Source organism: Dama dama, chromosome 29, assembly GCF_033118175.1.
Source record: "Dama dama isolate Ldn47 chromosome 29, ASM3311817v1, whole genome shotgun sequence".
Classification (NCBI taxonomy): Eukaryota; Metazoa; Chordata; class Mammalia; order Artiodactyla; family Cervidae; genus Dama; species Dama dama.
In genome coordinates this window covers 46,331,203-46,345,540 of record NC_083709.1, presented here as the reverse complement: position 1 = coordinate 46,345,540, position 14,338 = coordinate 46,331,203, and the positions used below count along the sequence as shown (strand labels likewise).

The window sequence follows — 14,338 nt, the reverse complement described above, 5'->3', positions numbered from 1 at the left end:
AAAAAAGAAAATGTAAATCTTGGAGAAGGCAGTCAATACTTAGGAATTACCTGGTAAGCTGAGAAAATACATAAGAGCATTATGAGCCATCAGCAAAGTGGCTGTTTAAATATCAATGGCTTTCCTTTACTATGGTCATTTAATAAAAGAAAAAAATTATAGTAACAAAGCAAAAGTCTGGGAATAAACTTAAATGATATATACAAAACATATAAATTAGTGCCTTATATAGTGCTCACAGTTCAGATCGAATTGTTAATATTGAAAGCGCACTTGCCAAATTGTCTATTTCACTCATTGGTTTCATCCCTCTTTCAGTTACCAAAACTTTCTACTTGATGATTTTTCACATTATTTTAAGAATAAAGTTGTTATTTTAGAACAGTTTTAGATTTACAGTATAGTAGGGAAGATACTGCAGAGTTCTATATTTCCCACACCCAGTTTGCCCTGTTAACATCTTACATTAGTGTGGCACATTTGTTACAATTAATGAACCATATCTCCTTAGCATTTATCTAGTGTCTTTTATGTTCCAGAATCCCATCTAGGTTACCACATTACATTTACATTAGTTTTATACTAAACAGTAGTCTCCTTAGGCTCCTCTTGGCTGTGGCAGTTTCTCAGACTTTTGTTTTGATGACTTTGACAGTTTTGAGGTGTATTGGTCAGGTAGTTGTAAAAGGCAACATTAGAATATGTTTTCTTCATCTTTAAACTGAATTTACATACTTGGGGAGGAAGAACACAGAGGTAAAGTGCTATTTTCAGTGACGTGTCTAGGGCACTATACCGTTGACATTCTATTTTGTCATTATTTAAGTTTTAAATGAATAGTAACTTACCATTGTGAATCTTAATCATCTGGCTAAGATAGTATTTGTCACGTTTCTTCACTGTCAAGTTACTCTCCCCCATCCCCTTTTGCATACTGTATTCTTTGAGATTAAGTCACTGTATGTAGCCAACTCTTAACACATTATTGACTGGGGGATTTTTGCAGCGACTAAGGCCTGTGGCCAGCAATTTGTTATGCAAGTGAATATTGAAACATCCCTGCTGTGATCAGTAACCGTTCAGGTAACAAAAAACATATTCTGCATCTGTGTTTAATAAGTTGTTAAGGAATGGAGAGTTAAGATTCTCCATTGTTAAGGTCGATTATCTACAAAAGTTATTAGGAATTCTTCTATGTGGGAGACTTGTCTCTTCTTCATTTTTTTCGGTCATATATTTACACTAGTATGTATATTTTTTCTCCTGTGTCCTTTCCATATGCCCCCATTTGGGGTTTCTTTGATTTTTGTTTTGTTAAAACCTTTCTTTCTGGCACTAGAAGTTGCCCCGGGCTCATCTTGTATGTTTTCTGCCCCAGTCCTGCAGTCAACCATTTCTCTAAGGAGGCTTAGTTCCTTTAGTTGGAGAATGATATTGGAAGCTAATACTTAGGCTTTAGATATGCTCCTTGCTTCTGGCATGTCCTTATTTTTAGGGCCCTCAGCTGACAGCAAGGAAGTATATGTGTGTATGTGTAATAACTTCTGTATATCCACATATCTATAAATATTTATGTAACCATCTTTGTATATATTATGCTTACATCATTACATTTTAACTTTTTGTAATGTAATGTAACAGTTTAGAAGCTGCTATGTTTGACCTGGTTTGTTTTGGGCCATGTAAGTATAAATGTGTTTTCATAGGAGGACCAGCTTATATGTCTGCAGGTCTGAGATTAATCAAAGTTAAACTGTTATGGTCAATTTAAATTCTCCATTTAGCACACTTCTCAATACCCAACTGTGTCCCTTCCCCCAATCTAATTTAGAAGAGCATCATGAGAAACTACTACTCTTAGCAGATCTTTGTGTTTTATTTTCAGTGTTAGCACTTTGCTGTCAACTACTCCAAGTACTTGTTTTTTTTAAAAACATCTCTTATATTTCATATTAGTACATAGCATAGATGTTAAGGACTTGAGCTTTCAACTTTCATCAGACTTGGTTTCAGATTTCAACTGGGCCATATTCTGAGTCGGACAAATTTGGCAAGTAAGTACATTGTCTCCCTTTCCTCATTTAGAAATACACCTGGGATCAGGCACTTAAACTCTCAAAGGCTAGTTATTTGTAAAGTAATATGTTTAGTCAAAGCCACATTTAACCTTTCTTGTTAGTTAAAGAGTGCCAGTACAGATTTACTTGGTTTTTTTGGATGAAGCTCAGTAATTATTATAGGTATTTGAAATTTTGACTAGTGACTTTCATATAAAAGGAATTATTTCTAGATAATTCAGTCATTGAATATGAAGATATTTAGTATGTATTTGTACTAGGTACTAGAAATGATGGGTAAACAGATGATATTGCCGTTGCATGGAATTCATGGAATTATACTAAATCTTAACTTCTTTTTGGGCTAGCCTGAAAAGGCTTAGAGGCTGCTACTTTTGATTTATTTTAAGTTTGCTTTGAATTTTGTCTGTTTTCCTTAGAGCAAGTCTCTGAATAGTAAGTAAATCAAAATTTCATTGTTGTGTCTGAATTATTTAAAATTGAGGAAATTTTTTTTTTTCTCTTTTCATGAATTCTTACCTATATAATTTTTGGTTTATAAAGATTTTGCTTTATGGATGAGCAAACAGATTTAGGGGCTTTCCATTTTGCCTAAAAATATTTTTGGACCTCACGATTAGCAGGCACAAAAAGTATATTAAATATTTTCAGGTAAGCATACATAAAACAGACTATAACATTTAAACCTTAATATGCAATTTTAATTTGAAGTTATTATCCAATATCAGTCTTGTTTTGCCTTATTTGGTAACTTTGAGCAGTATTTGGTCAGTTGTAGCTATCTTTTCATGTGTAGTAAGAAACTAGATATCACTATCGTGTTTGAAGAGCCTTTGGAAAGTAGTGCAGAGGGCGGGGGTCCTTGTATTCCCGTTGTACAACACATTGAATTACTGACTCTAGGAAGTAGTTTATTTTCTGAAACCAGGTGGACTTCTGATGCCTAAATTGGTGTTCTGGTTTTTGTGGAAGCTTTGTATGACTCACATCAGGTCTCGCTGTTGAAACAACTCATTATGGCTTAAATAATGACTGTTTAGTATGCTGATAGTAAGCTTTTGGGGTTTACCTAAGTGTGTGGCACTATTAAACTTTTGTATGTGTCTATGCTCATTTTAGCAAATAAAGGAAAAGGAAAATTATCAGTAATTACTAAGTAAACATCATGGATTTCTTAGTATTTCCTGTCTTTTGTCTAAAGTACTATGCCGCTTTTTAAAATCTTTTTGGTCATGAAATGTAATAGACAATACAAATACAAGTAAAACTGAACAACCTATTATAAAGTAATTAATTGTCCATAAATACCACTCAAATTAAGCAATAGAATAATAGTACCCCAGGAACTTCTCATGTGCCCCCTCTTGATTAAACTCCCTCCTCCCTAGTTACCACTACTACCCAAACTTCTATGGTAATCATTTCTTTGCTTTTTATTAACTTTATCCTATTATTACCATTAAATAACCTGATAATAGCTTTTAACCTGTCTCCGTCCCTAATTTTTCTCCATCTGAATTTTATGTAAATAGAACCATATTGTGTTTTGATTTGTAACTCTGAAGAAACATGGTGTAAAGAGGAATCCTGTTCAGAGTTAGAGAAACCTTTGTTAGCTCCCACTACTAACTGTATTGGAGAAGGAAATGGTAACCCACTCCAGGATTCTTGCCTGGAAAATCCCATGGACAGAGGAGCCTGGCAGGCTATAGTCCATGGGGTGGCAAAGAGTCAGACATGGCTGAAGCAACTTCACTTCACTTCACTTCTAGCTGTATATCTCCTGAGGGCAAATGTTTTTCACTTCTGAACCTAATTAGGAAATAAGAATGACTTTGTATTGTAATTTTTAAAGGAGGTAATGTATATAGCATTAAATGGCTAATGTATTTCCTAAGCATGGTGTAATAAGACTGAACTATGAGCTTTAATAAGTCTTAACTTTGAACATATATTGATAATTAGTGGAAGGAGAGTTTTTTCATTTGTTGCTACTGTATGGTTGCTAAGTTAGCACATTATACAAATTGTCACCTAATCTCAATACACTGCAAAGTATGTTACTTTGTAAAAGAAGCTGAGGCTGGAACAGGTTAAGGAATTTGTTCAAGGTTACATTTACTAGGTGATAAGCAAGGACTTAAACCTAGGTTTATGTGCAGAGCTTGTATGTTTTCCACAGACTATACAAAACTATAGCTCACTAAGGTAAATCCTCAAGTATTTGCTGTTGGTGCTATTTTATTTTTTAATAATTTTTCCTTTCCTCTCATGTGTGGAGCTTTTGTTTGGGGTGTTTTTTTTTAATCAAATACTTCGACATGAAAGACTCTTTTCTAAATGTGGCTATCTGTATATCTCAAAGATAGTAGGAGTTTGGTTCCAAATGACTGCAAAAAAGAGAATACCTCACTAAAGCAAGTAACACAAGTTTTTGGTTTTCCAGTACATAAGAAAATTACATTTACACTATTCTGTAGTCTGTTAAGTGTACAATAGCATAATTTCTTTAAAAAATGTTCATACCTTGATGTAAAAATGCTTTATTGCTAAAAAAAAATAGCCATCATCTGAGCCTTCAGTAAGTCATGATCTTTTTGCAGGTAGAGAGGGTCTTGTGTCCATGTTAATGGCTGCTGACTAATTAAGGTGGTCATGGCTGTGGCAGTTTCTTAAATAAGACAGCAATGAAGTTTGGCCACATTGATTGACTCTTCCTCTCACAAACAAGTTTTCTGTAGCATGCAAGGCTTTGAATAACATTTTACACACTTCTTTCAAAATTGGAGTTAACCCCCTCAAACCCTGCCACTGCTTTATCAACTAAGTTTTATAGTATTCTAAATCCTCTGTCATTTCAACAGTGTTCACCACATCTTCCCCAGGAATAGATTCCATCTCAAGACACCACTTTCTTTGTTCATTAATAAGGAGCAACCCCTTATCTATTTGCTTCACTGTGAGATTATAGCAGTTCACCCACATCCTCAGGATCCATTTCTAATTCTAGTTCTCTTGCTATTTCAATCACATCTGCAGTTACTCCCTCTACTGAAGTCCTGGACTCCTCCAAGTTCATCCATGAGGGTTGGAATCAACTTTTTCTAAATCCTGTTAATGTTGATAGATTGGCCTCTTCCCATAAATTGCAAATGTCCTTAATGGCATCTAGAATGGTCAGTCCTTCCCAGAAGGTTTTCAGTTAACTTTGCTGAGATCCATAGATGGAATCACTATGGTAGTTATATCCTTACATAATGTATAGCAACGTGCAGTAATAAGAACATAAGCTTTAAGGTTAAGGTGTCTTCAGATCCTAGTTTTACATTTTATTAACTTCCATTTGGAGCAGGTTAACTTGTCCGAGCTTTTGTTTCCTTATCCTGTAAAATACGATTTATTAAGATTGTTAAACCTAACTGAAGTAGCCTTGCATAATATCTAGTATATAGGTATTAACTTTTACTATATACTCACCCCCACCCCACCCTATATGATACCTTAAAGTGATCTTAGCTCTCAGAAAAAGCTAGCTTGATTAGGTGATGATCTTGTATTAGTCATGTCATTTTTTTGTTTTTTGTTTTTAAAGACTTGAAGGAACTTCTCTTGATTATTGCTCCTGAAAGGGCCTTAACCTTTAGACCAGTTCCTTTAGCTTTTTTGATGACATAATTTTTTTTTTTTTGGATGACATAATTTTTAAAAAAACCAGCTTCTTTAGGTAAATCTAAATTTCTCTGGTGTACCTGTTTTCTGACACCTTGTTTTATACCTTTTGTTAGATTGTATGATTTAGTTCTGATCATCCACTAGAGTTGACTACATATATTTTGCATCTTTATTGCTCTGTTCTCTTTATATTTGTCCTTTGAGGTAGTAAATAATGCATTTGCTAGTGAATTACTGTTGGTGAAACTTAACCCCATTTTGTATAGGTAGGTTCATTAAATTCTTTCCTTTGTACATGTGCACAAGTCCCTCTTTTATTTTTTGCTTAATACACTGTTTTCCAGTATGTCTGACTGTAAGTTATCTGAAGGATTCTGAAGAAATTAATGGAACAAATTAGTTTCACAGTCACAATACTCTAAAGTTCTGGCTTTTTGTTAGTGACATTCTTAATGAACAACATGCCAGGATGACTCTTGGGTACACAAGAATTCTATTTTAAAAGTCTAATGTAGATAAGGATAAGGGATAGTTAAAGAAAATTCCTATTTCACTGAAGGATATTGGGAGGAAAGTTAATTTTCATATTAGTAAATAACAGATTTGACAGTACAATCCAAAAGAATAGTTTTGTTCTAATCTTTGAAATTACTTTAAACTTTTGTATCTGCAAATATTAACCGTGATAACTCTCAAAATAACTTGAGTTATATTAAGGTTTTTGAAGCAATAGATGAAATTACGCTTCATTAACTGACTTTAAACTTTTTTAGGTAAATGAATTGGTGGATGCCAGAGATGTCGCCCTTGGTGCTTGGTTTGAAGCACGTATACGTAGTGTTACTAGAGCTTCTGATGGACACTCACGTGGCAAAACTCCACTGAAGAATGGCAGTTCTTGTAAAAGGACTAATGGAAGTGTAAATCATAATTCCAAAGAGAACACAAAAAAATTGGACAATGTACCCTCTACATCTAATTCAGATTCTGTTGCTGCTGATGAAGACGTTATTTATCATATCGAGTATGATGAGTAAGTGCTCATGATATTGAGGACTTCATTCATGTTTTTGTTTGCAGAAGCAAAATCTCCCATTTCAAGATTGTTTTCAAATAAGTCTTTCTGAAGAGATCATCTAGGAGTCATGTTTGGTCCAGTACCATTTGTTTTGTTTCTGTTTAGTGGTTATAATATAATAAGAGCTCCTTAACATTCAGCATTTGGCTCATAAGTAGTTTGTTTTTGGTATCCTAATACCTGGCTTAATTTAATGTGTAAGGTTTCTCTCTCTGGTCCTCTGGTATGTTAGGGTTTTTGCTATGCATTTTAAGAATATTTTAGAAAATGTATAATGGGATGTAATAGTCTTTAGAATGGAGTTGAAATATTTTCTGAAAGCTATTGCTGAGTTAATTCACATAATTCATATAAAGGGTACAATTCACTGTCTTTAATATAGTCACAGAATTGAGCATTATTGCAAACTAATCTTAGAATACTTTTATTTTCCCTCCAAAAAACTATATCAGCAGCAATTACTTCCCAATCTCCGTCTCCCAACCAAACGTTTTTAAATGTTCATGTGAAAACAGTATTAAGAACTTGCTTTGAGGGCCTAGAGGCGCTAGAGGCCTGAGGGCCTCTAACACTGAATTATCATCTTCCTTACCTATTTTTAAAATCCTACAATAAAATTTACTATGGTGAAAGATGTAGTATTTATTCAACACTACATAAACTTTTAAGTCTTCACTCAAGTGACGTCTTCGTATGTGTAGAAAATACGCAACCAAATATTTTATCAAATGTGAGTTCAGGATTCTAAAATGGTTGTGATTTTTCTTACAAAAATAGTATAAAAGACATTGATGTTGACACATATTTCCAGGATACCTGGAAAGAACTTGAAAGTGGATCCCTTTTATCTTTTCTGATTCTTCTTATGGCTCTAAGTTGCCAACATGGCTTATTTCAAATGGGCCATCATACTCTTTTTTTTTTTTTTTTTTTTCTTTTACCATAGTCGATGATAATAGAAGCGACAGTTAAATGAGTATTAAAATGTGGGATTGGCCAGGACTTGCAATGTTGGTAAATCAAGGCTGGAATAGGAAGGGATTGAAGTTGGTAGGTTAACAGTAACCAGTCTCTGGGTTTATGAGTACCATGGCAAAGAGGCAAGATACCACATTAGTGGGGGACTTCAACTATCTGTGTATCTGTTGTCAACAGGAGAGTTCTTGATTTGTTTTGAGTGTTTATTTCTTAGAGAAAAGAACTCAGAAACCAGCTACTTGGGATCTGATTCTGGCCCATAAAGGAGTTATTATTTGGCCAAAAATTAATAATTGTATAGAATGGCACAGTGTAGAAATAGGGTGAGTTTTAAACACTAAGTGAACTAAGGCTTACTAAATTTTTACAGGTTTAGGGGCTCTTACTTGGTTTTGGAATAAGACTTTCCAAGGGCTAAGCCTGAGTTTGGTATAATATTAAAGCATAAATCACAGTATCTTAGCATTTATTTGACTATTTATTTATTTGGTTGCACCAGGCTGTGGTATGTGGGGTCTAGTTCCCTGACCAGAGATGGAACCTGGGCCCACTGCCTTGGTAGCGTAAGCCATGGACCACCAGGGAAGTCCCTGGCTAGTTTTTAATGTAGGAGAAATTCATCTTGAATAGAGTGAATGTTAGTAAAAGGGAGTGTAAACCCAGAATGCATGAGAAGACTAAAATTATATGTTCAAAATAATTTCACAGGATGGAATTATTTCAGTACTGGCAACTTAAGGAAAACAGTATCTGAACTTTCTTTGAGAAATAAAGTATCAGGAGCTTAGTGGTAAATATCACTTACATCTTCAAAAAGAACAAAGGACTATATGAAATAAAGTCTGAAATAAAATAGATGAGTTTCTGGATAAGAGTCCCAAATAACAAAAGGCTGGTGTAAGCACCTAGAAAGACCCATGACCCCATATGGATGTGATGACAAATCTTGTTAAAATTTCATTCTTCATGGTTACCAGAATAGTTAAAAACTATAGTCAAGTTCATGTTAATTTCAGTAACTTATTAAACAAGTTCTTACTTTCTTGGATGGAGGATGCATTGACAAGAGACTGGCATATATGGCTTAGCAGTAGTAATACAGATTCTTACCGAGTAGTAAGCTCCAACTTAGTCAATAGAATGTAGCTGTCAAATAGTTACACTGTAGGGTGTTTAATTAGAAACAAGATACCTAGATTAAGACTGGTGGTGTTCCTGTTGTACTGGGCTGATTATTCTCTACTTGGATATTTTTAGAACTCAAAATGTAAAATGTAAAACCATCATGAAGAATAGCTGAAAGAACAAAGTATTTAGCTTGAAAAGACTAGGATCAAGATAGCTTTCGTATTTTAAAAGCTCTGGGAGGAAGTTCTGTACCACACAGAAAGTAGGTTTCAGGATAACCTGGGCTTCCCAGGTGGCGCAGTGGTAAAGAATCTACCTGCCAATGCAAGAGACACGAGAGACATGGGTTCAGTCCGTGGGTCAAGAAGATTCCCTGGAGGAGGAAATGGTAATCCACTCCTGTATTCTTGCCTGGAAAACTCATGGATAGAGGAGCCTGGTGGGCTACAGTCCATGGGGTCACAGAGAGTTGGACACGGCTGAGCATGTACACAGTACACTTTAGGATATAACAGAAACTTCCTGCCAGCCAGATCTCTAGAGAGTGGTCTGTCCTGAGAAGCAGACAAAAACAAGCATTGACCATCTTCAATCTTAGATGGGGCATTACTAAATATGTTACATTGCAAACAGAAATAATCCAGTCATTCTAACTTTAATTTTCACTTTTAAAACAGTATTTATCAGACAATTTTTTTGGACTTAATAGATTCTAAGTACATACAGGCTGCATTTATGATTCTGATCTAGTACTATCATTTCTCAATGAATTAATTTCATTTTTTTTCATAGAATAAATTGAGATTAATCTGCTTGATTATTTCCAAACTCTGAGTGCGGCAGTGCATTTTGAACAACTTGTCATTTAGCCATAGCAGAGGAATATGGTACTTGGGACCAAGAAATCTGTCAGAAGAATTCTTTGGAAATATGCAGTATTTGTCAGTTTAAAATGGTAGTGTTGAGAATTTAGTTTTATGGTGACCTACAGGTCCTAACATATTAACCAGACCAGAGTTTAAAACAATTTTTAATCTATGAGAAGTGACAGGCATTACAGATTTATGATATAACTTATAAGGTCCACCAGTCTAGCCCCCAAAGCCAGATCTAATAGTTAACATTGTTATAGAATCTAAATGAAATCATTTGTTTCCTAATCTTACTTCATTTTTCCTCAAAATTATAGCTACAAATATTCTAAGTTCATAAAAAGCAGGTTATAGTAAGAGATGTATTTGAAATGTTTTAAGGTTTAAAAGTTTTACTGTTTGTAAGAGTCCGTTTTCTATAGATTTTTCGATGAACATAGACTGAATTTAGAGCTTCTTACTACAAATAATGTAAAGCAAAATCATGGAGTTAACATCAGAGTGCCTGATTCAAAAAACTTATTTGTGGGTTTTTTTTTTTTTTTAAATGATTGTTGTTCTGACTCCTCTAGCATCACCCTTGTCTGAGCAAGGGTTTTTAAGAGTTAAACCAACCCATTAAGTACTTTGGGAGAAAGAGTTGGCAGTATAAATATTAAATCTAGACTTTAGAGATTTAGATCCAAAGGATTCTTAAATCTTTTGTAAAGTTTTTTAAATTCTTAAAAGCAGCTATGTTAAGACAAATCATATAACATTCACTTTGCCCATTTAAGTGTAAAATTCAATTTTTTTTTTTAGTATATTAACAGGATTGTACAACAGTCACCACAGTCTAATAGAGAATATTTTCATCTTCCAAAAACCTCATACCCATTAGCAGTCACTCTCCATTCCCCTACTCCTGCCCCCACCTCCACCAGCCCTTTTCTCAACCCCCATCAGCCATAGGCAATCAAGAATCTTCTGACTCTGGATGTGTGTATTCTGGACATTGCATATAAATGGAACCATCTAATATGTGGTCTTTTGTGACTGGCTTTTTTTATTTAGTAAAAGTAAAAAGGTTCATTCATATTGGAGCTTGTGTATCAGTACTTTATTCCTTTTTATTGCCAAATAATTTATTGCCAAACCACAGTTTACTTACCCATTTATCAGTTTATGGGCACTGGTGTTTTCTACTTTTTGCTCCTATGAACCTTCATGTACTAGTTTTTGTGGGGGCATTTTAATTTTTTGGTTTGTATGTGGCAGACGGATTGCTGGGCTGTATGGCAGTTATGTTTCACCTTGGGAAGAAGTGCCAGATTTATTTCCAGATGGCTGCACCATTTTATATTCCCATGAGTTATGTATGGAAGTTCCATTTTCTCCATATCCTCACCAAAAGCTTAACTACTTCTCGATTAGAGCCATCCTGTAGTGTTGGAGTATAACTGTATTATATGTATATATTTATATATATTTGCATATTATATATATATATATATATATTTGTCATGTTATAGTATTATAGGTATAATTGACCTACAACGTGTTGAATATAGTGATTCAGTATTTCTATACATCACAAAATGATCTTACTCCTAAAGTGTGTTTGTTGGAGAAGAACTATGCCTGATCGAAACTTTTTTTTCCCTAGTGATATTTTGGCAGAAAATAAAAGGAAGGTAATACAGGAAATTAAAAATGCATGAAGTCATTATGGTCAAAGAAAGAGAACATGAAAATTTCCTTTATTTCCTAGTAATATTGTGCTGTATATTTTGATAGCTTTCTAAAAGTTGTGTTTATTCCCATTAGTTACTCTGTAGTTATTTAAGGTTTAAAATTTTTAAGGGTCCTAAACATTTAAATTCACAAAGCTATAACTGCAGTCTTGTGAGAATAGAGATCCCAAAGCTGTTGTGATGAAGAGCCATGACCTTGACTGATGTGGAAGTAGACTTGAAAAGGGGCAGTCCCTTAGCGTTTCTAGTAGTTTAATATGTCTATAGTGTAGCTTACAGGTATTTACTTAGATTAGCTCTTTTTTAAATTTAGGTTTACTTAATTACACTAACTCTTATGTACCAGACTCTGAGCTAACTTCTTACTTGAATGTTCATGTAATCTTTAACATAATGATAATGTTACGTTAACTCCCATATGAAGAGACCAAGACTTATGTAACTTGCCAGAGGTCACATATGTTAAATGGTCTGACTCCAGAGCTTAAGCATTAACCAATATGCATTATTGCCACTGTGCCTAAACATGGTATATGTAGTTGGTAGTAGCCTACGTGACTTCAAAGGTCAGCCATTCTGTATGACCTAAGACTTGCTTTCGACTTTGCCAGGGTTTTAAAGCAGACAGCACTCATACAACTTTGAGTTCAATCCTGGGTATATAAGCAACTGAGGGCGCACTACTGAGTTTAATCTATACTCATCACTTGGCTGCTTTATCATCAGGTAAAGGCTTAAATCCTTACCCTGCTTTTGTTTTAAGAAACATCTGTTCCTTGTGGATTTGGTTTATATTCATTTTAATTAGGCTAGTGGTTCTCAACCTTACTTCCATGTTAGTTGTCTAAGAAGCTTTAAAAATATCAATGCCTAGGACCTACTCCCAGGACTTCCTGTATGATTGATCTTTGGGACTTGCAGGCATCGGTGTCTAAAAAGTTCCTCTGGGATTCTAATATGTAACCATAGTGAGAACTATGGCCTTAGAACAGTGGTTCTCAAAGTGTAGACCTGGCTGGGAATGTCAGCATTATACTTACTAGAAATTCAGTTCCTTGTACTTACTCTAGATATAATAAATTGATCTCTGTAGATGGCCCTACAATCTGGGTTTTAATATGTCCTCTGGGTGGTTCCTATGTATTACTCAAATTTAAGAACCACTCACTCATTGCCTTTTGTCCAGCCTTATCAGTTGCTATCACACACCTGCCTCTAAAGACCAATATGAGGGAAAGGGGTTGATATGACAGTTTAAATATAGTAAATATATTAAAGACTCGAGATGATATACAATACCTGAGGAACCTGAGTGTTCATCTTTTAGTACCTATATAGGTGGCATATGGCTTGTTGATTTTTCCATTTTTGTTTTCATGTAGATAAAATTATTAGTTGTCTTTTTTCTATTAATAAAAGAATTGGATTTCATTCAAGCTAAATGATCTATATCATTTAAATGAGGACCCATATTCCACTATGCAGTCTTTATCTGTGCCAACTTGGCTAACATAGGGAAGCAATGTCCATAATATGTTTGTGGAGAATTTATCTTCTATGATATATTGGTAATTATTTTGTTTGTTCTTCATATATATATATATATATTTTTTTTTTTTTTTAACCGAAGGATAATTGCTTTACAGAATTTTGTTGTCTTCTGTCAAACCTCAGCATGAATCAGCCACAGGTATACATACATCCCCTCCGTTTTGGACCTCCCTCCCATCTCCCTCCCCATCCCACCCTCTAGGTTGATTCAGAGCCCCTGTTTGAGTTTCCTGAGCCAGACAGCAAATTCCTGCTGGCTATCCATTTTATATACGGTAGTGTAAGTTTCCCTGTTACTCTCTCCGTACATCTCACCCTCTCCTCCCCTCTCCCCATGTCTGTAAGTCTATTCTCTATGTCTTTTTCTCCACTGGTAATTTTTTTTAGCCAGTTAATGTTTTATTTTGAGTTTTGTGGCAATTTTAGTATGTTAACATCATTCACATACTGTTTCTTTTGACTTGATAATTTCTCTGAATTCCCCAAACTTCCACTTCCTCTTAGGGGCTCAACCCAGATAAAAGGAACATGGTAGTAGTATTTGCAGAATTAGCTCCAGAACGACTGTTTAAAAGTATACTTTATTTCTTCTCTCTGTTCCATCAACCATTAAGTATTGGTAAATTCTGGAGTGAGGGACAACACTCTATAGTAGTTGAATATTTGCTCTGAGATCTAGTCCTGGCTTTCCTTTTGAATTACACTCTAAAATGCATCTGTGGTTTTAAGACAAGTTTCCTGAATTTGGCTTCACGTTGAATTAGATCTCAGAATCTTCCCATATATTTTCCTGCTTGTAAGGATTCAACATGTACCTTTATAGCTCATTTGAAAAGGTGAATTTGGGAATACTAGTCGTGTTACTGGTTTTTTTTTAATTGCTCTGTTAAATTTAGTGGTCTAATTTAGAGATCTTGGTTTATAAATTGGAGCTGATTTCTATAAAGAGAAATGTAAGTTAGAAACCTCTAGTAGTTTGAACTAGGAAGTGTATATCTAAAGAGGGAAAATGTTTATGAAAGTTACTTTATTTCTATATCTTAATAATTGTCTGTGGCTAGGCAAAGTTGAAATCTTGAAACATGAGTTTTAAGAGTTTTCATAATGATGTGAAAATTACCATATAAGCTTTCATGTTCCATAGTGTTCACATTTAGAATAGAAATGTCGGTTTACCTTGGAAACAAACTTCTTATTTTGAATTTTTAGTAAATTATTCTGAAATACCCTTTTTAAAGTATAGTTTAA

General features: G+C 34.4%; 1 protein-coding gene across 1 annotated transcript in view; it reads left to right on the top strand.

Moving 5' to 3' along the window:
* The window catches only part of UHRF2 (ubiquitin like with PHD and ring finger domains 2), a 71,132-nt gene that overhangs the window by 8,642 nt on the left and 48,152 nt on the right, over positions 1–14,338 (top strand). Inside the window, exon 3 of the mRNA XM_061132620.1 lies at positions 6,524–6,783. Within this exon, the coding sequence (XP_060988603.1) occupies positions 6,524–6,783 (260 nt within the window). The remainder of the gene's footprint in view (positions 1–6,523; positions 6,784–14,338) is intronic.